General features: G+C 40.5%; 1 protein-coding gene across 4 annotated transcripts; it reads left to right on the top strand.

Moving 5' to 3' along the window:
- Positions 1–201: 201 nt before the first annotated feature.
- G3BP1 (G3BP stress granule assembly factor 1) lies at positions 202–23,898 on the top strand. Of its 4 annotated transcripts, none has more exons than XM_074156671.1 (12): positions 202–338; positions 13,212–13,325; positions 13,823–13,904; positions 14,300–14,473; positions 15,322–15,412; positions 15,894–15,987; positions 16,380–16,584; positions 17,350–17,451; positions 18,076–18,187; positions 18,609–18,734; positions 18,821–18,951; positions 21,297–23,892. In XM_074156671.1, the coding sequence occupies exons 2-12, from the start codon at positions 13,231–13,233 to the stop codon at positions 21,501–21,503; spliced, it is 1,419 nt and encodes a 472-aa protein (XP_074012772.1). In that variant the 5' UTR covers positions 202–338; positions 13,212–13,230; the 3' UTR covers positions 21,504–23,892. The 4 variants fall into 4 exon arrangements, with proteins under 4 accessions (XP_074012772.1, XP_074012774.1, XP_074012773.1 ...); XM_074156673.1 differs by having other exon boundaries at positions 206–338; positions 13,219–13,325; positions 18,842–18,951; XM_074156672.1 differs by having other exon boundaries at positions 258–338; positions 18,842–18,951; positions 21,297–23,898.
- Positions 23,899–26,580: the final 2,682 nt, after the last annotated feature.

Here is a 26,580-nt window from a genome sequence, read left to right as displayed (position 1 = left end):
CAGGTCTCGTCCCACCTCGACAGAGGGAACGCCATCGCCCACTGGTTCTGCCCGCTGTCAATCAACTCTTACTGACCCGCGGAGCCGAGCCACATGGTTGGTAGACTGAGCTGCTTCTTATCTCTCCGTCCGCCCCTTTTCCCGCTGTGGGCCAATTAGCATCCGAGTGAAGGCGACCGCCGTTCTCTGATTGGCTGCGCCGCCTCCCGTTGGGGTAGGCTGCGCGCCGGATATATCTAGCCGGCGGCAGAGCACGCCGTTGCGTGAGGTGCTTCTCGTCCGCCGGGCAGGCCTGTGGTGAAGCGACGCCTCCCGCTCCCGTCCCGCTCCGCCCGCAGGTGAGGGGGAGGGCGAGGGCCCGCGGCCGTAGGGCGAGCGGGCGGCACCCACCGGCGGGGTCATGTCCTTCCGGGGCCGGCTGCGGGCTGCACACACCGGGGCCTGGCCTGAGGCGCCTACCCCCGACTCGGTCGTGTGTCGTCCGTTCCCCTCTCCCCCCCCGCGGTAGGCCGCGGTGTGGAGGGGAGGGGGGGGTGCCCGTGCGCCCCCGCGTTCCTAGCGCCGAGGGGGGCTCCTGGTGTCCTGGCCCAGCGCCCAAGGCCCGCCCGGACCCGGCGGCGCTTTGTGGCGAGCGCCATCCCGTCCGACCCCGTGGCTGGGCTTTCGCAGCCCCCTGTGGGGCGCCGGAGCGGGGCCTCTCCGCAGGGAGGAACCTTCTGGTCCCGCGGCGCCCTGGGAGACTTCCGAGGCGGGAGCGGGGTACAATGGTGGGCTGCTCGGCGAGCGGTTACTTAGAAGGGGGGGTTATTGGGTGGGTGGGGGGAAGTCGGCTCTTCATGGGCCTTCATTGTGCGAGTCGAGATGCGGAGCTGCGAGCTTTGTTCTTGGGTTTACGGAATCGTGTCTTTTCTACATCCCGTGTTGTTTTTTTAGAGGGAGGTGGGGGTTAGGTATGAGACGACCCAAAGCCCGGCATGTAGCTGAGATAGCCCCTTTCAATAGTTGTAGATAGAGGGAATAATAATGGGCGCTTACGTAGCGAGGTCGTCCATATCGCTGTATCAGATCGTAGGTGTTTCCCTTGCTCTAACTTTATAGATGAAGGGAGTCATCATTCGAACAGAAGGAGAGCATGTATCTTACCCTGACTTACCGCATGACCTTGGCTGGATCCGAGATTAAGCCAAGATTTAAATGCGAAGCAATGCTTGTATGAAGACTTTTCAGCCTCTTGTAAGGCCCTAGATATACTTGCTGGAGGAAAACCAGAGAAAAGGCTTCCATACATCTTTTGGGTACATTTTAGTCTTGATCTGGATGATCGAATGCGTTATTAGTTCTTAACGGGTTTACCTGGTGACCTTTTATGTTAAGGATTGCATGCATATAGTAAGTGTCCTTTACAAAGAAAACTATATTTAATTTTTTTTAGTTCATGATTGGTTGCAAGCAGCATTTGCAGCAAGCCGCCATGTTTCCAGTGTATGCTATTTTTGTCTAGCCTGTGCTCTCACAGCCAGGAGTGACAGCTTTAGGAAATGTGGACACTGCTATCAAGCTCTGAAAGTCAATGCTTCCAGGTGGCATAAATCATATGTGGTATGTGTGTGGGGATTGTTTTTAACTAACAAGACTTTTTAGATAGGTGGTATAAAGAGAAGAGAGTGCAGAAGTTGATGGATAAAAACTGCATTTCAGACCTGTTTTGAAATCTTCCTTCTGACCAAGTTTTTGCTTTTCTTATTCCTTTGCTGTAAAGAGTAATGATTTTACGAAGAATATAGTTCTGTGATACTTCCGTGATACTGGTGGTAGCGTGTTCACATCCTGTGAACTGAACTCATCTTTTCCTGGGGTGTTTGAGTTGGTATACTTAATGTTGCAGGCTAGCTGTAAGTATTTGCATGCTTAAGGCCTTATAACATAACAGTCACAGAGTTTCTTTATGTTGAAGATCTCCCAACTTTTTTGACAGCATCGCATGTTCCAGGGACTAGTTTGCCTGAAAGGTGATGTTAAACATGCTAGAAAGCATAATTGTACAAAATGCCTTAGAAAAAGAACCAAATCAGCATTGGAACCTCTACAAATGTGTATCTGACTTTTAAGGGTAGATCTTTTAAAATATTTTTAAAAGAATCTTGTATACATCAGATGCTAAATAGTGGTCTCCCGTTCTTGACTTGTGTGAATTAGGCAACTACCTTTTCTTTTTTGCTAGGTTGTATTCTCTTAAGTGTGAACTCCTTGAGTTGAAGGCAGGAAAACATAATTGAAGTTAAGGTATAAGACCTGGTGGACAAGATTTCTTTTGTGTATGTGGGTCAAGTGTAAACATCAGGATCTTCTGTAGGGATTCTTTGCATTTGCAGTCTAAGAAACAACAAAAACATACAAGAAAGCTTGTTTGTACTGTGGTTATAAGCCCACTAGCTGGCACAACAGCAGTAGAGTTCAACACAAGTGGTGATACTCCCAAGTTTGAACATCTTAATTTTAAACATAGAATCTTTATGCACCTGATGAAATGGCAAACTCTTTTTTGGTTCAGAAAGCTAGTGTGTTCTTTTTCGCCTTGCAGATTGTAAGGTGAACTTACACAGAGGGACGCTTCTTAATGAAAATAAAACAAAGCAAAAATGCTGTCACTATAAGTACATATTGATATTCCTGTTCATAACAGTAGTACTTCATGAAAGAGCACTCATAAGGTTAGCATAAATGGCCTGTTCGATGAGTAGGAAACAGTTGAATTTATTATTTTGGCTTTTAATACTAGAATGTGGGCCTTTCTGTCTGACTAAGTAACATGATGAATGAAGAATCAAAGAGGAAATCAAAGTAGAGCAGGGTGGTGCTAGTTGCTATGCTGGCTGTAGTCTGTTGTGCTTGAAACAAACCAAAGGTGAAAGTGATATTTTTGTGTAGAAAACTGGATACTTTTTACAGGTGCCTACATAAAATCTTCAGAGTTGAAGTAATTACTAACTTCTTGCTGAAACTGCTAATAGACTTTATAATCTTCAGCTACCTCTTTGAGTAATTCTAAAAGAAAAAAAATCTGATCTTCAGCTACTCTAAAAGAATCCCTAAAACTTTGCAGGCAGTGAATACTATACTGGTGTGAAGTCCTAGTTTTGCTATATTAAGTCTGGACGTCTTCCAGAAGGACATAGCTGTTGGAGTACTGCTTTCAGAGCTAGAAGATGGTGAGCTGTCAGTTATGTACAAATAATGTTGTGAACCTGATTCCTTGCTGAGGCAAATGTGAAATACAGCATTCTAAAATGCTGGTGGCCATCTTCCATTTTCTCCTGCATTGCCCCGTGCTGTTTTCTTGTTTCAGTTATAATTGCTATTATGCTGACTTTGTTTTGTTTTTAAGCATCTAACAATGTAACGATTCCACCACGGATCAACCTTTAGTGCTAAGATCCAGCCTGTATATGAAGGTTAAGAGTCTTCTGTGACTAAAATGGGTAGAGGTTAAAGAGTTGACTATCATTACAAGTATCTGTTGCTTGGCATGCACAAAATACTTTGTTAAAACCTAATCCTGGTGATTTTAATCCAAGTGGGAAGGAGTTTGAATTTCACTGTAATGTCCATGTAGCTAGGTGTTCTAATCTGCCTCTTCTGGCTGCTTATGAGTAACTTTTTTGCTTTTTACTTTAAGAAGCTGCACTGGAGCCAGATGGAAAAATTGCAGACCTAAGAGAAGAAGACTGGACCTGCTGCCAACTTCATCGAGTTGTTGGAGCAGCTCTTGGATGTCAAAACAAAACCTGTTCTAATGGCAAAATCATAGGGTCTAAGTAGCTACTTTATCATGGAGCAGTCTGGAGAGCAGTGTAGACATAAGGCTGACTGTTACTTTTCATTAAGAAATGAGTAGACAGACCATTCAGACTGGCACTATCCTACTACCCTTTAGAATGAAATTTGCAGGATTAAAATGTGATTTTGCAGAAAAGCAATACTTCTAGTTGTAGGGTAAATGAGGTTGGAATAGGTCCAGTTAGAAATGAGAAAGCTGTTTCAGGAGAATCTGATGTAGGATTATTTTTAAAAAGGGTAGGAATATTTCTATGAATTCTCAAGGCTTTGAGTTTTGCGAGAACTCGGATTTTTCAAGAGGAGTTAATTTTGAACTTCAAGGCCTAGTTAGGATTTTTTTTTTTTTTTCTGTGATGTTAAATGTATCATAGCTACCTTTCTGTGAAGACATGAAGTGTTACTAGTTAGGCTCAGGGCAGATCATCCTAGTTTAATGTTACAGCAGCCTTGGTTAACTTTTATTCAATTGCAAGATTATTTCCAGCTTTTCTCCATCAAAAAGCAGGATATGAGCAGCTCCCAGAACTGTTCTTGTACAAAAAGGAGAGGGGATGAGGCATATTCCATTCATTTTGGAACTGTTTACCTGATGTACCTGGTTACAGCTTCTCAGCAATTGAGAGTTGCACTTCTGGAAATGCAGAATGAAATTCAAAGGAATTAGAATATCATGACTGTCTTGGGGGCTGCTGTGGTCAGAGGATGATCAAATTATATGTGCTTTAAAAATAAAAATATTGACTGACCTGTATGGTGAGACATATATTGCAGGTGAAATTGTCTCATGAAAAATCCCCAAGCGGCGATTGAGCTTCAGATTGTACTTCTGAGACTCTGTGCAAGTCTGTTTAAAGGCAGAGTCCTGCTACAGGAGGAATTTAGCAAAGTAGCTAGGAATCCAGGGCAATTTTCTTCCCTTTTGGGCATCTAGAAGTACCAGAGATGTCTAGTTTGGTGCTACATTGTTGGGTTTTTTTAGGCAATAAAGCTTAAGTAATAGGGACTTAAATTTGTGTGTTTAGTTGTAGGGCTGCCACCTTGCTTACGCTGTATCTCCTTTGTGTAAGGAGTAGGAAACTTCTGGTGACTTGTTGATAGATGCAAAGCCATATTGAGTCATCTGGGAAGAGAAGACAAATGTTTCACTTCCCCTATCATAAATCATAGTGTACATTATTGGAACAAAAGTAAGTAGTAAACTACATGTGGACCTTGATGCACTGATCTGTTTGTAACATAAGAAAAACTTAGATATCTAAGTTTGAGTACTTTTCTCCTGTGACACAGTACAGCAGAAGCTTTCTGAAAAGTAATGCTAAATACCTTAGCTGCAGGTAAGGTATTTAGATATTTGGCTACTGAAAGGTGACCGTTGCTGGGTCATGGGCATAGGGCAGCTGTTACAAACATCAGCTTTCAATAAATCCTGTTTCTTGCTGCTATAATTCTAAGTAAGGACTGAAATGCTTATGCTCTTCCTGCAGAAATGCTATCCTCCCTCTCTTTGTATCGCTAGTGTTTGCATTGCTGAATAGAAGTGATGATTGTGTGATTCAAAGTAGAAAAATGGAAACCAGTGGAGACGACTTTAAAAAGGAAGAAAGAAAAAAAAAAAAAAACACAAAATCCAAACCCACACCAAGACAGACCCAGCACTCAGGGAAGGCAAAGTGTTTTGAGGGGAGAATCCGAGAAGGACAACTTTGTGATACTTGGTGACCACAACTCTTGTGATACCACTTACCTTTAATACCAAATTTTTAAGATTCTTGTAGGTTAGATTCTTTTCTCATCTTTTAAACAAGACCTAATTAGCTGTTTGTCTTTGGACAGTAGGTGGACCTTTATGCTCCAAATTACAGGAATAGTATGTCATATCTTTTTCCTTCCCCAGATGAACATCTGGTACTCTACAGGTATAGATGCTGGTTTCAACTAGCTTAACTTATACTTTAGGTAGTCATCTTTGTATTTTGTTTCTCTGCCTTTGAGCTAGAAATTATATTGCTCTGAAATAGTTGCTTTTCTTTTAGATTCTGAATAATAGCAGTAGAAATCTTCAGTTTGTCTCTCTTGCTTGGCAGAGCTGAACAATACAAGAAATGCTGAATTCTGTGTACAAACTGGCAGACTCCATCGTATCCATCAACGTGTGGATCGCACTTAGGTTTGTTAGCAAAAACACAGACTGACTTCTAGAATGACAGCTCTTCTGCAGCAATTCATAGTTTATTTGTATTCTTACAGTGTGTAAAGGGTTGTATGTTGCTGCTGAGTAAGGCTTCCCATCTGCCACTGGCAAGCAGAGGGTTTTTCAGTACTAGCCTGGGTAGTGTTGAATGTAATTTTGAATTATTTTTTTAATCTTGTATTGAAAATGTTTTTGTTGTGCTTAAATTTGGGTTGGTTGCTTGGATACTTTGATTAGAAAATAATTAAGCTTCTAATTTTGATTTCTCTTGTTAATGCGTTGGAGTGATGTCTAACTTTTCTATAGTGTCCCTCATCAGTATGGCTCAAAATGCTTCAGAAAGGGGTTGAGGTATTGCTCTGCCTTTCTGTGGCATCAGGATAATTAAGCACAGAGAATGCTGTTTGCCCAAGGATGTGACATTCTGGTTGCTGCATGATTATGTTTTTAGGATCCAGCTCCTTGTAACACCTCAAGTACCTGAGGTACTTAGGCACTGCCTGTCTTTGTAGGTTGCCTGGCTGTCATACAGTAGACACTAGCGGCTGTAGTGAATGGAGAAACATCTGTCTTAAGTTTAAGGATCCAGATCCATGTTTTGTTAGATGTTGGTTTTAAAGAATATTACTAACGGCTCCTCTGTCTGCATGAAATATCTAGCACTTCACACTGCTCTGATCTCGGTTGGGGAGTGTCTCCTCCTGGAAGTTTCTACTGAATACAAGTATCTTATGGACTATCTTAATGTTTCTAGAAGATACTGGTAAGAATTAAATGCAGTAACCTCACAACTTGTCCTGGTTTGATCTTCAAATATTTCATTATTCACTGGATAAGTTATCCCATCACTCAGCTTTCAGGCTCTGGCTTCCAAGTGTCTTGCCTCTTGTGAAACTGTGAAATAGTGCTAACTTTAAGGTAACTTCTTTCAAACAGTACTTTCCCTCTGAGTCTGTCAAAACACAGAAAAGTGAAACTGGTTGCAGGCAGGCAACTGTCTGTACAAAACACAGGGTGTGTTGCTGTGACACTCTTCTCTGTGACATTGCTTGCCTCCCACTGGATGTAGAAGTAGACAATGAGATCTGTCTTTTAAATGTTACTTCTGTTCCCCACCTGTTTGAGGTGCTTTTTCAGCACTTCATAATTTAGGCTTGGGGTCAACAGCTGGGTCCTTTCTTTTTCTTTTCCCCTCAGACAGTTAAGGCTGTATTAAAATAAGAAGGATATCTCACATCTCAGTGTATCTGGTATCTTGTAGTGTTTTAAATATGCATTTCTGTGGAAAGGTTTACATTACTCTTCCTACTTGAGAGCAAGCTGGTGTGAGGATGCAAATCCCTAGTTGAGATGGGCACTGGAATTTGCCTCGTGATGCACTTTGAGCTTGTTTCTGTTTCATTGTTCACTCTAATGTTTTCCATCATAGTTCACACAGGTACTAGCTTCTCTTTTTTTTGCTTAGTCAGCAGTACTAGCAGATGTTAGTCATGTAAAATGTATGGAGAGTTGAAATTAAGTGAAATTGTTTTGCTCTTGTTATTTAACTTTTATCTATGGCATGCCAGTTGGAGGCAAATAAGGAGTTTTCTTCGTGATTTTATTTGTACTGGCTATTTTCTTGTCCAAAGCAGCTTCTAGTGCTGGTTACTCCATGTGTAATGTAAATGTAAACCATGTAAATGGCTTGTGGCTTTGAGCATGCTCACCTGTTGCTAAGCAACTTGGAGAAATCCCAAATGACACTTAATTACACAATCCTATTAACTATTGACCAGATCTTTAATGCCCAGCAAAATTGGCGTTTGCCAGTTTTGTAGTGTGATGTACTTGGATATGCTCACCTCTTTTCTGCGTGAGCTTCTCTGGGTGTTTCTTAAGTTTTCAAAAAGTCTTTCTATGTTAACAAATTCATTGGTAACAAAATGAGGAGGTAGTTGTATGAGAAGTTTGAGATCCTAGTTTAGAGGGGAAAAAAATCTTCCTCTGGGGAATACATCAATCATAGTCAGAGTTGCTTTTTTATAGTTAAAGGAGAAATGAAAAATTTGAATTATATTCCATAGAAGCTGACTGGAAGCAGTGTAACAGCTCTATGAGAAGATCTTAGTCATTTAAACCTGTAATTAAAAGGATGAGGGTGCAACATGGCTATTTTAGTACTCTGTAAAACGCAACCAATTTGTAGAGATGGGCAGGAATGTAGTTATCAAATGAGTCACCTTATAGCATTTGAATGGCCAGAAGAATGTGAACTGTTAAAGGGCTGCTAGCTGTATCTGCTCTGTAATACTCCTGTCAAACAGAACTATAATGCATTGCAGTAACTTTGGATTTTTTGAGACACTTTCTTGTATTGAAATGCAAGTCAAAAATGTGGAAGTGAAGATGGCAGAGAACAAAGGCATAAGGATAATGTTAAAAACAAATGGTGGCCTGTTGAGAATATGCTTCAACCAATGTAAATTTTAACTTACCTTTCTGTTAGTACTGAGTTTAAAATTGCTACACAGTTTAGGAGGTAAAGTTTGGGATTTTTGCAAGTTTTATTTCGATGGAGTCTGATGCCCTGGCTTGTTACCTCAGGCTAAGTGGCTTCTGCAGCCACTGGTTGTCCTGAGAGCCTGAACATTTTATGATGTACATTATTAGAGAGAATTTTGATATATGTAGGAAGTCTAGTAGAAACAGGATTCAGACTAAACTCCTTGTCTGATTTAAAAAAAAAAAGTTGTGACAGGAATGGTTAGTTCACTTTCACTGTGTAGCAATTTGTTGAGAAAGTGCTAACCAATACTAGCTGTTAGGTGTTCTTTGAATCTATTATTTTTCTGAATACTAATATGCTAATAGGTTTTGTGAACCTAGATCTAAATTTGCTAATACAGAATTTACATAAATGGCTCTAATTTACATAACAGTACTTTAGAAATTCAGTGCCTGGCATTGATTTTCTGCCAAGTAGGAGCATTGTGACAGATGGTGGAATTTTCCACCAGCCAGGTGATAACCACTGTAAAGGAGGTATTTGTCTTCCTCTAAATCTCTTGGCTTAAGGAAAGGGCTCAGTTACGTTGCAGAATAGTTCTAGTATATTTGTTAAAATTTGAATTATTCAATTTGTTTTACATACATGGAGTAAAATGAATGCATGTTGATGAATTAATCTTAAATTGTTTGATTTTCAGCTCTTCCTGTCAATTTTCACCCTTTCATCATTATCTCAATTGACATGAAAATGCACGAATAAGCTTCTATCAGGAGTAACGTAGTGACAGTTCAAGCGTTTGGTACTACTATGCTCTGTGCAGTAGAAAGAGTGTAAAATATAAGCAGTTATTCTTAGGTCAAGGAATAGTGGAGTAGCGAATTGCTCGTGAGTGGCAGGGAGCAAATATTCTCTCTGGAGATGCTTGGCTTCTATCATTCAGGTTGTCCTGGCTGGAGAAGAAGAACAGATGGCAACTGGCAGTGCAGCAGCAGGTGCAGCAGGAGTAAAAACAGATTGTTGTCGTCCTCTGATTAGGTCATGTAAAGGTTTTTCCCCATTTCTTTTCAGATCGGCTTAATGAGAACCGGGTACTCTGCTATTCTTCTTTCCATGTTAAAGAGTTCTGATAGACTTTTTCTTTTTTCCTCACCCTTAGCAGTAGGGAAGTCCTTTGATTTTTAGCATGTAAGTATGACTGACATAATAAGCACAAGCCACTTCCAATATGTCTTCAGTACAGTGTTGGGACAGCTCAGAACAGCGTTGAAGATGCTGCTCATTGCAGGAGGGTTAGATGAGATGACCTTTAAAGGTCCCAACTCAAACTATTCTATGATTCTGTGATGTGCTGGTGGGTTAATACAGGCGAGGCCTCTTTCAGTAAAGAAGAGAAATCTGAAAGAGCTTTTGGTGCATGAGCTGTTGAGATTTGAGTGCTGCAGGTAGTGGTTTACCATTATGTGAGGAGGTCAAACTTTGCACAGTCATATTCTAGAAGCAATTGAAAGTAATTCTCAAAAGAGCCTGATTCAGCACTTGACAGAATTGAGTAGAAAACCTGCTTATTGTCATCTGTAGGAATAAGCTTGAATTCCAGGGTAAACTAGTCTTTACAAAGAAATCAAATATACCCCTTACCTCCAAAAAGAAAAAAGGAAAAGAGTGAACAAAGAGCATATGTATGCTTTTTTTACATAGATCTCATCATACTCGGACAGTGATTGTGGGGGATGTGATAGGTTTGGTTTTCTTAACTGTGAACTCACAGCACAGAGGCAAGTTTTTTAACTGTTGTGGAGCAATTAAGCCTTGTATTGTCACTTAAGCCACATGGATCTGAAAGTCAAGGTCTTGTCTGTCTGCCATTTCTACTCCCGCTGCTTTAGGATCTTCCTGCCCCTTGTAATAGTAGAGCTTCACTAAGTGCTTGACAAGAAACAAAATTAAATAAGGAAACCAGGACTGGTGCCCACAACTTAGCCTTGCTTTACCTGTGGTGTTTTTTTATTATTTGGTAACATTTTGTGGGTGTCTAATTTAACACGCAAACAACTTCATATCTTTGAGGTTTTTGTTGCTTCAGACTGCTTGGTCTTGGACATCTGTATCTGCGATACATCATGCTTACAACTTGAAAGCTTCTGCAAAACCACAGATAATTGGGAACTTCCTAAAACAAAAGTGGTCTGTAGAATCTGAGCACTTCCTGCTGGCTGGATCCAGCCATGGAGTATCACTTTCGTTCTGCGTGGCTAGCTCTTGAAAATATCCTTCAACAACTGAAAGCTTCTAAATGTATTGAAAAGCCTTTTTTATTTCTAAGTCATGTTTGGTGTTATCCCGTCAGTATGTTATCATGTAAGTAACATTTCCTTGTATGGTGGTGATACACACGCTTCCCACTGAAAGAGCAGGCACTTGTGTATGCACCCTCTGGAGTGAGCCTGTCAGATCTTTCTCCCCTGTATTTAAACTTACAGAAAGGGCTTTTAAAAACAGAGTCAGTAAATTTTGCATTTATTTTATTTTTAAACTTAAAGTGGGAAAAAAGTGTGTGTGTGATATTAAAAGCAGAACAAAACACATCAATGTGTACAAAACTGTAGCAGTTTTTGTTGTCATATTAATAGCATTCTAGTTATGTATTTTGTTTTTGAAACTTAAATGGCATACCTCCCAGGGTAGGAATTTGTGTACTGTATTTCCAACTAAGCTGGATGCAGTGCACGCTGACCATTGCTGGGAGTTTGGGTGTGTTCACATCCTCAAATATATTATCTGTATGTTTTGCCATTGTGGATAAACATAGCCTTGTGTCTTTTGATTACAGTATGTTGGGTGTTACACCACAATTTGAGATATAAGGAATTTGCTAGGTTGATTTGGACTTAGCTTTATCCAAAACACCAGCCTACATGTTGACTTCATTGTATGTTCTTTTTGGGGTTTGAAGCTTCTGTTTTGCATTCCCGCAAATCCAGCGGTGTGGTTGTAATGTCCTTTGCAGCCTATATATGGTGTGCATTGGAAACTGTAACTGTAATAACACTAACCTGGTAGGTCACCTCTGTCTTGAAGCTATAGTCTGTTGTCAGTTTTTAGCATTTACGGGACTACTGTGAAATTCAGCAAATGTAATGGAAGCGTCAGACAAGATCCTTGGATGAACTGGAACAAAGCTTAGCACAAGTGTATGGGAGAGGCAGTCTGGTTTTCTTTTTCCCCCTTGCTTTGTTCAGATGATAGTGTGTGGGCAACTCTGTTTACCCAGGATACAGGATGCTGTTATATATCAAGAGAAGAGTGATAAGAGAAAGCATGTCCTAACATAACTGTCCAGGCATGAACTTTGCAGGCTCCATCTGGATTAGTCTGTGCTAGAGGACTATGTAGTTTGACTTCCTTATTTTAGTTGATGCTACCACTTCTTGGAGCTATTTATAGTTGTGCAGTCTTAAATAAAAGTAGATAAGTAAATGACTCCTGAATTTCTTTGAGGACTCAAGCTATTAGTGTATTGGTTTTGATTTGCACAGCACACCTGAAGTGTGTGCACATTGAGTTTGCCTACCATGTGTTTGGGAAATTGTTGTGTAGGGTAAAGGATTGGGGGTCAGTAATGGGGAGAAGGTTCTTTCAGCTGCTACATGTGGTCTTTTAATGCTCTTTTGGTTAACATCTGCTTGACTTGCTGCAGATAGCACTCAGGACATGAATAGTTGCAGAAATGCTAGGCATCCATTCTGCTACTTACTTAGTATAAGTATGAAGCAGAAAATCTGCTTTTCTTTCTGTATTAGGTAGCAAGAATACGCTGTGGTATCAGTGGTTTTCCCTACCAGTTTGAACCTATTTTGTATAAGTTTGAAGAGTGTGTAAGAGTATTTGACAGCACGAAAACACAGGAATATGCTTTGGTTTTGACTGACCTGGACTGACGATATACACATTGTGTAATCTACCTGCAAAGACTTTCTTTTGTAATTTACAGATCCATGGAAATTGGGTAGAAGGTATCTAGGTTGTTTTGTCCCTGAGCCTAGGTATGGGTGGTACTGTTTGTTTGATTGGTCCTCTGGATTTAAGTGAGGGGTGACTTGCTGAGTTTAGTGGAAGCAAGGGAAGATCACCATGCATTTGTTTGTGGCAGAGTAATTTTAATATAAACCGATATCCCTCTACAGAGCTTGTCACTCACAAGCCAGGAGTGCTGTGCTGCTGATAAAAATAGATGGGACTTGCTTTGACCTTTTAAAAATGCCCCTAATACACTAGCACAGGCTTTGCCTTAGAACATCTGACTTTTAATTCTGATTGCGAAGTCAAGTGAGGTAAGTAGAACTTGGATCGACTGGAAGTGACTTAGCCACTTAGCAAATCCTCTTGAAGAACCATACTTGCTTGCTACCTGCTTTTTACTGAGAGTATGCAGGATGATTAAATGCTGGCATGTTATGAGGTAGTCTCGGTTGCCCATGCAGCCTCTCCCACCGCTGGCTTGGTACCCAGCAGTTCTCTCTTCAGCACCAGACTGATGACTCTGAAAACACGCTGGTTAAACTGCTTACTGTGGTAAAACTGCTAATGGCTCTTGGTGCGTGCTTTCTACTATGATTATGTGGCTTATGCTCTAAGTATGTGAACAGCAATGTAAAATGCTTGTGTTTTATGAAGCTTTTGATTTTTCCATAGTTTTCAGTTGACCAAAGAAATGGTGATGGAGAAGCCAAGTCCCCTGCTGGTCGGGCGGGAATTCGTGAGGCAGTACTATACTCTGCTGAACCAAGCACCTGACTATTTGCACAGGTAAAGCTGCGCTTCACTTTATAATCTGTTTTTCTGTGTGGATTTCTTAATTTGTGTGTTAAAACTGGTGAATAAGCTTATTACCATGTCTTGGCTTGCTGAATTTGGACACTTAAAAATTTGATTTACTCAAGACAGACTGTGTATAGTTTGCTTTCACTTTTGATCAGCTGGGTTAAAACAAGGATAATAAAGATTACAGGAATTCTTTAAATATCTGTTCGTGTTGTTACTGAAATGCTGCTATACATGTGTTCTAAGCAAAAAGAAAGTATGAGTCAAAAGTGTTTGCTACTTCTAGTTGTAATCAATATAAATGAAAGTTGGATAAATGTTACTTAAGCATTTTGTGGTTTGTCTTTATATGGAATTGTATGGCTATATTCCAGTCATTCAGACAAAACTTGTTTGAGAGTGTTATTCGTAGTGTACTCTAATGTAGAGGTTCAAAGTTCTTACATAACAAAGCTTATTGTTAAAATACTTCTTTCCAACAGGTTTTATGGAAAGAACTCTTCCTATGTCCATGGTGGTTTGGATTCCAATGGAAAACCAGCTGACGCAGTCTATGGGCAATCTGTAAGTACTTAAAAAAAAAAACAAACTTACTGCTCTTTGTTTCTTTTGTCACCTTTGTGGTTGAGAAGATACGCCCAGCTGTGATTCATCCCCCTGTGTTCAAGTGCTTTCTGTGTGTAAAAAAAAACAAACAAAAAAACCCCAAAAAAAACCCACAAAAAAGGGGGGAATTGTCTAACTGTAAACAGCAATAGTTAAGCAAGATATGCTTCCTTTAATAAAAAGTTCATAATGTAAAATTGCTTGCAAAGCAGACTTAAAGAGCACGCTGTCACGCTTTATCTCTAGAGTTAGGGAATATATTCTGAAAGTGTTTTATGGTTATGCTTTCTTTGTAAGCTAATTTATAACAGAAATGGCTTCTGCAGTGTAATGTGTATACTGTCCTTCCATAGGATATCCACAAGAAGGTGCTGTCATTAAACTTCAAGGATTGCCACACAAAGATTCGTCATGTGGATGCCCATGCTACTCTCAATGATGGTGTTGTAGTCCAGGTGATGGGAGAGCTCTCCAATAACATGCAGCCCGTGCGCAGATTCATGCAAACATTTGTACTTGCACCTGAGGTATGCTGTATTGAGTGCTAGTGGTGTTATAGTGCTTCTAATACCATGTCAGGATTAACGAGGCTGTCCCGGTTTGAAGTGTTTGGTGTTAGAGTCTGAAGGGTTAGACTGGGAAGGTAGTTTGCCACAAAATTCAGAAGTAGCGTTCTGCAGATTCCTTAGGAAACTACACTACTTCTGTGTGGTCTTATGTTAATCTTGGATATCATAATTACAGTTGTAAATATCTTAACTTTTGGCTAGTAGGTGTGTGCAATGCATATTTTTTCTTGAGCATTTTAAAGTTATTTTGTCTTTGATTTGCCCTCCTAGCAGCTGGTCTCTCTTACTTGAAAAGAACTAGTAGAAAGAGGAAAATGCTTCCTGTCATTTGAAGATGTGGGTTCCAGACTTTCTTGTTGTATAAAGTGCTGACTTAATATTTGAGGTGGCTTTTTAAATAGACAGCTTTTTTTGAACAAAACAGTTCACATAATTGAAAATGATAGAGGAAAAAGGAGGATTGTGAGATCACTTTATTTTTCAGTTTGACTTGGGATGAAGAATTAATACCTTTGACCCCAGAAAGTTCTCAGTCCTACATTTTCAGTGTTGTGAGCTGTTGGAATTAAAAGCACTAACATTAATTTCTTCCATTGTTCCATGTGTACATGACTTTGCTAGTATGATGTATCTTGGGTTTTTTTTGCCCCTGAATAACACACACTTTGTTGAAGGAGGCAAGTCTGGATTAATCTTACATTGGAAGGATGTTTTGCTTAACCTGTTCTTGTTTTCTCATTATTTAAATTTTTACATCACTGCAATTGATGTAGTTAAATCAGTTCCTCCCTTTGATTTACTTCTAGGGTTCTGTTGCAAACAAGTTTTATGTGCACAATGACATCTTCCGCTACCAAGATGAGGTTTTTGGTGACTCTGACACTGAGCCTCCAGAGGGTAAGTAGCAGGAATTTCTGTATGATTCTACTGATACTTGTTTCTGGGTCTATATCAACACTCAATTCCCAGACCAGAGGAAATAGTCTTACTGGAGAAGGCAGATCAGCGTTAAGCTTTGTGTTCTTATAGGTTTACTCCTTGCCTGTAGTTTCCTTGCACTTGGGCAAGAAGTTGTCAGGCAGATTATTTTTCTGGCATATTGTTTCTGTTAAAACAACTGGAAGACTTATTTTAGCAGTTGCAGTCAGATTTGTGGGCTATGAATCTGCTTCTCTGAAGTATTTGGAACATGTTGTTTGAGCTTGGTCAAAACCAAATAACCGAAGTGATAGCGTAAGGGAACGTCTGTTTTCTGTCACATCTTGATAGTGCTCTTCGGCAGAGACTTCACCTGTGTATTGTGGAAGATGTCTTGTGTTAGAACAGAGTACTAAAGATGTGTGTGGTGTATTTTTTTTCCTTTTCTCACTTCATTCAGAATCAGAGGAGGAAGGGGAGGAACCTGAGGAAAGACAGCAGACACCTGAGGCTGTTCCTGATGATACTGGTGCTTATTACGAGCAGGCTGTCAGGTAATAATGTCTTATTAGATGAAGTCAGATGTCGTGTAATACAGACTGCTTGTAGAACAGGTCAAGTGAATTTATTGCTACTCGTGATTTTCCTCTTGACAGTCTAAAAGATTTCTATTTATGGGGCAGCTGAAACCAGAGTACTGTTAGGCTGAACACGGAGACTCTAGATTTTCAGTAGATGTAATGCTTTTGCTGCTCTATAGTGTAACAATGTGAAACTTGCATCTCTGTGCAATGTGGTGTTATTTAGACAGATTAGCCTTGTTCTTCCTCTTGAGGGTGATGTACCTGACTTCTGTATTGGACAAGTAACATTCCTTGTCACCCAATAATAGAATTGGATACAATACAACATCTTTCTCTTTTTTTTTTGTGGTGCTGTCTAATAGCAATGACATTGAGGAACACCTGGAAGAGACAGCTGCAGAGGCAGAGCCTGAGCCAGAACCTGAAGCTGAACAGGAACCTGAACCAGAGGTTCAGGAAGAAAAATCTGAGCCTGTGTTAGAGGAGTCGGCTCCAGAAGAGACTGTGGAAAAGAGTCCTTCTCCAGCTCCTGCTGATCCAGCTCCTGCGGTGCAAGAGGACTCCAGGGTAATGACAGTGGGTGGCTCTTTCCTGTGCTGTGGTGGTTTCATCACTATGTTTGACTCTCATGTCGTTTTGCAGAGCATGATCCTCTCTCTGGCAAGAGGAAAAATATCTGGAATTAGAGTTAAATGTTTTGTAGTTTTTTCCCTTCTGCCCAAATCACTCTTCTCATGACCAGTTGCCTCCTTCCTTTTAGTTCCTGTACAATAACAGGTAGTTGAAATCCTAGCTAGTTAGGTTAACCTAGATGGTTAAAATACCAGGAGCTAAGGTAGGACTTTGTAAATTTGGTGGTGTGGGAACTGTGGCAGCAGTGAGAGGCTCAGATTGCTTGTAAACAAAGCTGCTGAGATTCTGAACAGACTGCAACCAACGTGCTAGATGAGGAAAATAGGTGAAATGTGACTTTATTTCTATGTGGGGATTTTTGTCATCAGTAAGGGAGGCAAAACTGGACAAATGGTACTCAGAAAATCAATACTTAACCTTGTTGTGATACTTGGTCATAGGCCACTGCTGTGTCCTATTTCAACTCCAAATAGAATCTAGAAATGGGATGGAAGTACGACTCCCTTGTTACTACATTAAGTCTTTTGAATTGAAATTATTTGAAGGAAGTTGTAGGGAAACTGCTGGTGGCTGGATCCAGGGTTTCAAGGACAGATTAAAATTTGTTCCTGTTATCCTGTGTCTTTCAGCTGTACCATCAGGAATATATTTCAGAAAGATAAAAGCATCTGGAGTTGATACAATCTTTTTTTTTTCTAGACGTTTTCCTGGGCATCAGTAACCAGTAAGAACCTCCCTCCCAGTGGAGCTGTTCCAGTATCGGGAATACCACCTCACGTTGTGAAAGTACCAGTCTCGCAGGTAGAAATCGAGCACCTAGAGAAGTTTTTAAGTGCTAAATTGCTGATGGTAAACTAAGGTGGGGGAAAATGTAGTGAAATCCATTTGCTTCTGATCTGAATTCCCAGACTCCGAAGACTTTTTAAAATTCAGTGTTTCATGATAGACTTCATAAAAATGTTATTCTTTAGCTTTTGGGTTGAAAAGGAATCGTTCCCCATGGAGGGGAAAAAAAACCAGAATGTTCATGCGACTGCGGGATGTGTCTGCCATCTAAAATGATTGCACTCTCTTAACAAGAAGCAACTCTCTTAATTTTTCTTCCACTGCCTATTCATGAATGAGGTTTTGTCATGAATGAGTGTGTGTAATACAATCTGTCTGCATAACTGCCCTTGCACTTTGAGCAGACACATTTTATTGTAAATAACTGTGAATGGGATGACTTTGAAATACTTAGTCAAGTGACATCTTTGCTTTTAACATGTAACCAAACATGAGCTAACACTTTAACCACAGATGGAGAGGACTATAACTTTTTTCCTGTATTTTCAAGTTATTTTATCAACAACTTGATACAGCTTTTAAAAGCTGAATTCTACTGTTGTGTCTGATTCTTTCTAACTCATTTATGAATTTACACAGCCCCGCCCTGAGGCAAAGCCTGAGTCTCAGACCCCACCTCAGAGACCTCAGAGGGATCAGCGAGTGAGGGAGCAACGAACAAGCATCCCACCACAGAGGGGTCCTAGGCCAAGTAAGAGAAGCTACAAAGAGTAAACTGTTATTTTCTGCTATTTAATGGTTTTGGGGAAGCAATATTAAGACTGAAGCTTTTAAAATCTCATTAATTTTGTCAGGAAGTGAATGATTTCTGCTTTTGTGGATTTGCTTGTTTTTAGATGACCTTTGTCTGAATGTTTGGCAAGTGTTAAAGCTGAATTTTGCTAGCATTCTTTTGAAGTATCTAGGTTTCTACTCAAGTGTTTGGCTTCCGTCAGGTGATAAAAAGCAAACAGTTACAAACTTGCTGGTGTAGAATGCTTACCTTTTTTTATATATGGATGGATAAACAGAGTAAATTCTGATTCTTTTATAAAGTGCTAGTTTTGACCATGATTTTTTTGTTTGTTGTGGAGACTGACTTTTCTTAAACATGTTTTACTTTTCTGTTTAAGTTCGTGAGGGTGAACAAGGCGATGTGGAAACTAGACGGATTGTGAGATACCCAGACAGTCACCAGCTGTTTGTTGGGAACCTTCCCCACGATGTTGATAAAACTGAACTTAAAGACTTCTTCCAAAGTAAGTTAGTTGCTTTGCTGTGCTCTAGGGTTTGGGGGTTGCTGCCATAAGCGTGGTCAACAGAGCATTCTAATGTATGACCCAAGAACTTGGATTTTCTCTTGCAGGCTATGGCAATGTTGTTGAACTCCGCATCAACAGTGGTGGAAAGCTCCCCAATTTTGGGTTTGTGGTGTTTGACGATCCTGAACCAGTTCAGAAGATCCTTAGCAGCAGGGTAAATAAAAATTCTAGTCAGTGGGTTTTGGTCTGTTGATAACAGGCAATGTTCTTCAAATTACTCTAAGAAGAAAAGATTCTACTTGGTCTGTTTTGCCCTTTCTTGAGCATCTTAAGGGATGTCTTTCCCTCCTATTACCAAGACTTGTGCAGCTTTTGCACAGAGTCACTTCTCATTGCAGTAGCTTCTAACAATTTAGGTAACATGAATTCATTCACTACAAAGCCTTTTACCAATGGGAAGCTGCTGAACTCCGTTCAGGAAGCAGGTAAATAAGTTTCAGAAAGGCAAGGTAGAGTCTGATCCTATGGACGAGTCTTGTTTGTTGAAGGGGTTGAGAGGAGGTTAAAGGGTGAAACTATACTGGTGTGCAGGTTGTAAAGAATTTCTGCCAACAAAGGCAGGAGGTACCAGCTCAGCTTGTTAGCAGCGATTGCTAATGGCAAATGTGTACTCAGTGACTGTACAGTGTGGTGGTAGGCAGTACGGTGTGTAGACAATCAATCTGGATGCACCACAACAGCCATGCAGTGTGTTTGCTTACAACCTAGCCTGTCACCAGACAGGGACATCCTTTCTTTGCTTCTTTGTACAGCAGTATTGCCAGCATATTCCTGTTCTTAAAGTGAAAGTGAACAGATTCTTAAGCCTTGATATTTGGTCTGAGGGATATCTCCTGTGGTTAGACATCTTTAGCTGTGGGATGCCAGCAGCATTTGTGGCAGTGCTTGATGAGTTAGTACATACAAAGCTCTTGCAGGGAGCTGGTGATTCAAGATCTGAATACTGATAAAGAGTTGCTTCCCTAAGTGCTTTCTTGGAACTGCCCAGCCCACAATACTGATGTGGTCTTGGGTAAAGCGTAAAACAAGTGATTTGAAACCAGTGCTTAAAGTAGGTTGAGTAAATCTGTTTGACTTTGGCCTGAATTGGTGTGGGAACAAGTAGTACAGTGACATACAGTGACAGCAGGTCCTTAAGCCATTTCTTAACTGCAAGCAATATGTGAACACATTTAGCAGTGCCTTAAACTTGCATGTTTGAGTTCTTGAAATGTTCACTCAGTTCTTTTGCAGTGGGAGAGGTAGCTTAAGAGCAGAGTCACAGATTTCATGTCCAGGAATACCAAAGGCACGTGCGGCCGAGGGATTTGTGACCTTTCTTTGCCTGTCCAACTGTGCCAGTCAGTAGAACTGGAGCCAGAGAAGAGAGTGGATGCTGGCTTCCAAGTTAAACTTTGAATGTGTAATAAGCTTGCAAAGTTGGTGCACTCAAAGTATCTTTTATGCAAGCCCACCTGGATGCTTAAATTACAATGGATGGGCATGGTTTTCTGAACTAAGAGACTTAAGTCTTGTAAAAGCAGTTAACATACCTCCTACCCTTCTTAGCACAGCACTAAATAGTGTTTGTAGTATTGTTTTGCAAATGGACCCAGTGGTAGCAGCAAACATAGGACTTCTGTCAGGATAAGCTTTGCTATAAATAAGTTTAAAAGGCTTTAGTAGACTGTTAGCCAAAGAAGCTAAATGTGATGTCTGCTGCCTCCTGCGAAATGTAGGACTTTGCACTGGAGTTGGTAACAAGACTGTAATGTGATGCTTTCATCTGTCTAGCACATCTTATGGCTAGAGAAGGGCAACGTGCTTTGTTCTTAGATCTGTTTTACTGCTATAATCAATTCAGTAGTCTCTTTATCTGATAAGAAAGCGTTGTGCTTGTGCCAATGATAAATCATATTTTTCATGTTTTTGTTTGTTAAGCAACTGCAGGAATAATTTGAAATAAACAAGTCTTTACTCCTGTAGTTCCTGGGTTCTTGCAGACTTCAACTTTTTGTCTGCAATGAGGTTTGTGGGATGTTGTAGTCCTGCTCCCCTGTTCTTGCTGCAGTGAGGTTTCCTCAATCAAGCGATCACTTGTCGCTGCAATTCTTAAAATATAATCTGAGCTTGACCTAAGTGAAAGACTTCACTGGTCTGCATAGCAAGGTGCCAGAGAGGATCTGACATTGTTTGTGCCTTAAGAAAAATCAATCGGGACCCTGCATGATGGCGGGCTGTGAATTGCCACACATTAATGTAAGTAGGTTACTCTTAATAGTTCAGTTCCTTCTTGAAAAGGTGTTGGAATGCTCAGTGTTAAGCCTGAGATTGCTTTTCATGTGTCACTTTCACACCTTTTCAGACTGGATGCATAGTTTGACTATTGCCATTGTCTAGTAACCAATCATAAAATGCTTTGGAGAGGAGGATATGGGACAAGGTTGCAGAAATCTGCTTGACGTTGAAGAGTTAACTGGTGGGTTATTAATGAAAGTACATTTTCTGCTTTTGTTGCAGCCCATCATGTTCAGGGGAGAGGTGCGCCTGAACGTGGAGGAGAAGAAAACACGAGCTGCCAGGGAGGGTGACCGCAGAGACAACAGACCACGTGGACCTGGAGGCACTCGTGGGGGGCTGGGAGGTGGGATTCGAGGGCCTCCGCGTGGAGGAATGTCCCAGAAGCCAGGATTTGGAGCTGGAAGGGGGATCGGGCAACGCCAGTGAATGCATCACGGATGTTGACATGGTGGCGCAAACCCTTTTTCCTGCAGATTTGTGAATTTCAGCCTTGGGTATCTTGGAATGTGGCCCTAGCCTGTTATAGACTGCTACGTTTGATACTATTTTGGCCCCTTTTTGTTTGTGTTATGGTTTTGTGATTATTTTTTTTCTAGTCCTTGTCCCAGATTCCAGCTTTGTGGAACAACGTTTTAGGAAAAGTGAATTTTAAAAAGAAAAGAACTGAATTTTCTTGTTCACCTCAAACTTATGGACTGGATTTTTTTGGTACCAGTGGTCTTTCCTAAAGGAATGTGTCTTTTTTTTTTCTTTTTTCTCCCCCCTTTCTACTGAATTTGGGTGCATTTCAGTCAGTGGAATAATATTTCACGTGCATGCGTTCAAGAGCCTGTAGGAAAACATAGTACTTGATGAGTATTTCAAGGGCAGAAAAAACAAAGCTATTGCTTTATCTTTTGAGGGTCATATGAACATCCTCTGGTCCGGAGATATTGCCACTTGAAAAATTGACATTCACCTTTCTCTTAGTGGCGCTGTAAAAGTGGAATAATGGGTATCCGTAGAACCTTTTTTCTTTTGATACGTGATCACGGAAAGGAATTCGAACTACTGTTTTACCACTTTAAAATTTTGGATTGTGGGATAGGTTTTAAATGTCTAGAACTTGACTCTTAAAACACTTTTCCTGAACTTGTGAAATTTTTTATTGAAATAGGGAGTTTTTTTCATGTTTAGTTTGTATTTGTATAAAAAAAAAAGCAAAATTGTTGTGCCTTCTATTTATCTCTCATTCCAGTCTTGGCAAATTGTTTAAAAAAAAAATAAAAAAGGTCTAGATTTGCTTTATCAAGTCAAGAGTATGTTGGAGTTTTTCCAAGGGGAAGAGGTTCTTCCTTCAGTCATTAAGTTTACTAGTTAGAGGTGATTATAGCTGCAGTTTTGTAATACTTTCTGTTCATCAGTTTGGCTGCATTTAAATAAGTGAAGGCAAGTACTTTGTGGATGCAGAATTTCATAGCTTTGGTCTGAGGCCGGGCAGGCCCCATTACAAATGTTACAAAAGTACAACTGAAGCAGAAGTACTTCTGTCACATCCTTTACAGTTCAAACTACTGTATGTAATAGTTATATTTTTGCAGTTTAGACATTAATATCATCCCCTGCTTCTGCCAGACCCGAAGTGGATGAATGACACTTTTGTCGGAAGTACAGAAGGTGCCTGTCTGTCCTGGTATTAACAAAGATGTTGAATGGTCTCCACTACCTCTGAAAGAAGATGAAACTGAAAATAAAATACAAAACGGGGTAATATCAGTGAAAGATCTTGTAAGATTGTACTGCATGAAGCAGTATTACTTCTGTAACAGTGGTGGTAAACATCTGGATGAAAGCAGTTTTGAGTCCACACCAGACCTTCAGAGCTCTCTGTAATATGGAAGAGCTGCTTAGTAAATTTGCTTGTATGTGTCAGGGTTCATTGTTTGTTTTCTTGATTTATTAATATAATTGCTGTGTGTATGCAATAGATATCTCTCCTGAGCTTTGCTTGCTTTAAAAATAGAGCAAAGCTGCTCTTGCCCAAAGAGTGGGTAGGTATTACCTGTCTTCCAGAACAGTAATTTTTGCCTTTTAATTGCCAAAACTAGTGGTTCAGCCTGGTTATACTGTTACTAGAGTTTTGGTTTCTGTTTTATTTTAGCTTCATCTTCAGAGTTGTGTTATGTTATTTGTCCCTTCCCTTCTTACGAATTTCTCAGATTGACTTGCTTACAACCTGTTCCTGAAGACATAAATATCTTAGTGAATGGGAGGAGAGTAAAGTGTGACAGCAATAGCTGTGGTATGTGCTCTCACAACCAACACACTGCAAATACATACTGCTTCCTCTTGTGGTGGTAACTGGTATTTTTCTAAAAACTAAAAAAAAAAAAAAAAACCAAACTTTGCATCCTTTTTGTATCAGGAATGACCATGAGGTGAAGGTGTGCAATGGAAGTCTTTCATTGAACTTGTCCTTGCTGTTTGTGACCTTTTTTTTTTTCTTCTCATTTGTTGGTTTTCTACTGTTCTTGACGTTAAATCCAAAACTGCAGTAATGGGTTGCACTTTGGACTTACCAAAGTGCTGTTAATGGAAGCTTTTATAGCTCTTAACCAAATCTGTAAAAGCACCCGTAAGCCTGAAACACCATTTCTGTAGTGGGAGTTGGACAGTTCTGGCTTGAAAAAGAGCTGAGGAATGTCAGTGAAGAATTTCAAAGCCTATGAGGTGAAGTGTACGCTTGTTTTCCTATGAATCATACTCTCAATGTGTTAAATAATTAAAGAACCAGAAAGTGATGTTCTTGTCCAAGATGGCAGGCAAAATAAAATATTTACATAAAAATTTCTTGGAATGTCTTGTAAAGAAATACTTCTCAAAAGCAAGTTATGTTGACAGCATCCTGAACAAAATGTAGAGTGACTGTTAGTATTCACACTTTTGTTGTTCTGTGACTGGCTGATAACAAAGTTTACTGGAAAGACCTGATGTAAAATGTTGTCATGTCGGCTTTTTTGTTTAAACTTTCTAGTAGTCTCAAGCCCTTCTGGTTTCTGCAATGACTGTGCTTTTAATACCTCCATGTCTCTTGTCTAAGGTCTTCAGTGCTTTGCTTCCATTAATGGTGAAGATGACTATGAAGAAGTTGGGATTCAATGTGTCTCAGCTGGCCACAGTGAGCTAGAATAGCTACAAGAAGGTTATTTTTTAATAACCAAGGTAGTCTATTACTTTTTCTAGGAAGAAAATGCTACAGGGAAGTCTCAAATGAATAGGACTCTGTCTCCCTGGTAGCACCTCCACTTCAATCAAGATAGTGATGCGTTTCACTGAAGTGCTCTTAAAGTTCCAGTGCTCTGCAGGGAGTGGGAAATGGAGAAAAGTTGGCCAGACCTGTCACAGGCTGCTTTTGCACCCATATGAGCCACATGGGCAGTGACAGAAACAACCTTAACAATCCTTACTCCTTAATGATCTGCCTTTTTGAGAGTGTGGGGGTCTCATGTGTGACTAGTTGTGTTCTGTCCTCTTTTAACTGATCATAATAGGGTAAGACAAGTAGAAATAATTCATACCACCTGAACCAGAACTGGAAGCCATGCTGCCTTTGCTGCATTTTCATTGGTTAGAAGCATTGTACAATTAGTGAGGCTTAGTTATCCCCTTTTCCTGTGCAGGGAGAAACTCCTGGAATGCTTATAAGTACCAGCTGACTTGCGGGGAGCTGGTGTGTAAAGTTGAAATGGAAGTTTTGTTTGCTCAGGACTGCAGGTGTTTACTCTGCAACTGAGGATTCAGGCAGGATCACTTCCTTGCTCTGCAGGGCCCTCTCTAGGTTTGGTTGTGTTTTTTTTTCCCAAGAAAAAAAAAAATTAGCTCAGAGCTGAAGCTCTAGTGTCCTGGGTGTGCACTAGCCACAGAGAGGCAAGCGTGGCGGTGGTGAGTGTGCTGTTGGAAGCAGAGCTTTGCAGAGCTCCTGGTGTAGGAAACAGCCTGTGCTGACATGCGGTGTGGTAACAGCGAGCTCTGACTTGAATCCGAATGAGAAACATTCTTCAGCAGTGTCGTGTGGGAGCATTGTCCTTCAGACCTGGGACTCCTCTTTCCTTGGTGAAAAGGGTGGCTCTGGGTGGAGGGATAAAGATTTGGGGTTGATCTAGGCACCTGCTGATTCTGTGTCTCTTGGAGGGACATCATCTTTTTGAACAAAATAGTGGGTTTTTTTTAGTCATTTCTAATTCTTTACACGCTACTGCCTGGGGGTAAGAGTACATGGCGCACCAGCAGTTTTCCTAACTTGTGCGTGCGTTAGCAAGAAGTAATTATCTCGGTGATTATTTCATTTCCCAGCAGTACCATTCTTACCCTGGCTGGTAACCTGAAAAACTGCTCTCCTAAGGTCTTGATAATCTTGTTTGCATTCTGTGTGGAGGATGGGGAGAGGGGGGTTGTTAATAGCTTATCTAGTTATGAGACATGAAACAATTGAGTAAAATGCTTTCAAACTCCACCGTTTCCTTAAAGACAGCAGATTTAGAGTAATGGTGTGTTCTCAGAATAGATTGGGAGGGCAGGATGTTGCCCTTCTATTTTCTGTCACAAAATGCCACTTGCCAAGCCAAGGGGGATCTGCTGTTCCACTGATGATATTTCAAACTTGACAAAGCACCTGACTGCAGAAGGAAAAAATACTTTATCGTGTCCATCTTTGAGATTCAGTGTGAGTGGCAGTCCTTTAGCATTCTGAAATGTCATTTTGGGTGTCTCCACCAAGGTCAGTTAATCTACCAAAGAATTTTAAGGCTATGTATAAATAATGCCATGTCCTAGCTTGCAAAATGGTACATAAAATACCTATTTTTTTTTTTTTTTAATGGACTGTAGGCCCAAACAACAAAGCTCCTTGCCAGGACCTTTTCCAGCTTGCATGAGAATTTAAAGATAGAGTTTGGCTCTGTAGAGTGTTCAGTTTGTGTCTGGCTTTTAAAATCCAGGGTATTGCGAAGCCAACACAAATGGAATTTTCTCTTTGGGCACCTGTCATTACTCTGTGAAAGACCAGAGTGACTTACATGTTTTACACAGACTAGAGGTGTGATGCGTCCCTCTGATCTCACTAGTGGAAAACTTCCCTCTGCTGCCTGGACTTGATCTGGAAGTCTGGGCAGGGCAGGCTGGCTGTGTCTGCCTGGCAGGAGTCTGGAACAAGGAGCGCAGTTCAGGAGTCCGAATGCTGTGGCTCTCTGTGCTGCTGCTGTTGTAGGAATTCCTCTCTGGGGTGGAGCTCGGGAGGTCACAGATGGGAGAGATTATTCTTCAGAGTAAAAGGCTTAACAGTAAAACTTGCCTTACTTTCATGAAATGTTACCTTGGCTCCAGCGTGGAACCTCTGGCACTAAAAATCCATGGAGAGAATTTCAGAAAAATCTTTATTTTTTTTTTATTGGAATCAGCATGAATGTATGATTCAATAAATGTATTTTATATACATATAACAGCAGAAACTTTACATTCCATCTTC

The sequence above is a fragment of the Numenius arquata genome, chromosome 11, assembly GCF_964106895.1.
Source record: "Numenius arquata chromosome 11, bNumArq3.hap1.1, whole genome shotgun sequence".
Classification (NCBI taxonomy): domain Eukaryota; kingdom Metazoa; phylum Chordata; class Aves; order Charadriiformes; family Scolopacidae; genus Numenius; species Numenius arquata.
Note: the sequence above shows the minus strand (reverse complement) of the source record. Positions and strands in the feature narration are given on the sequence as shown.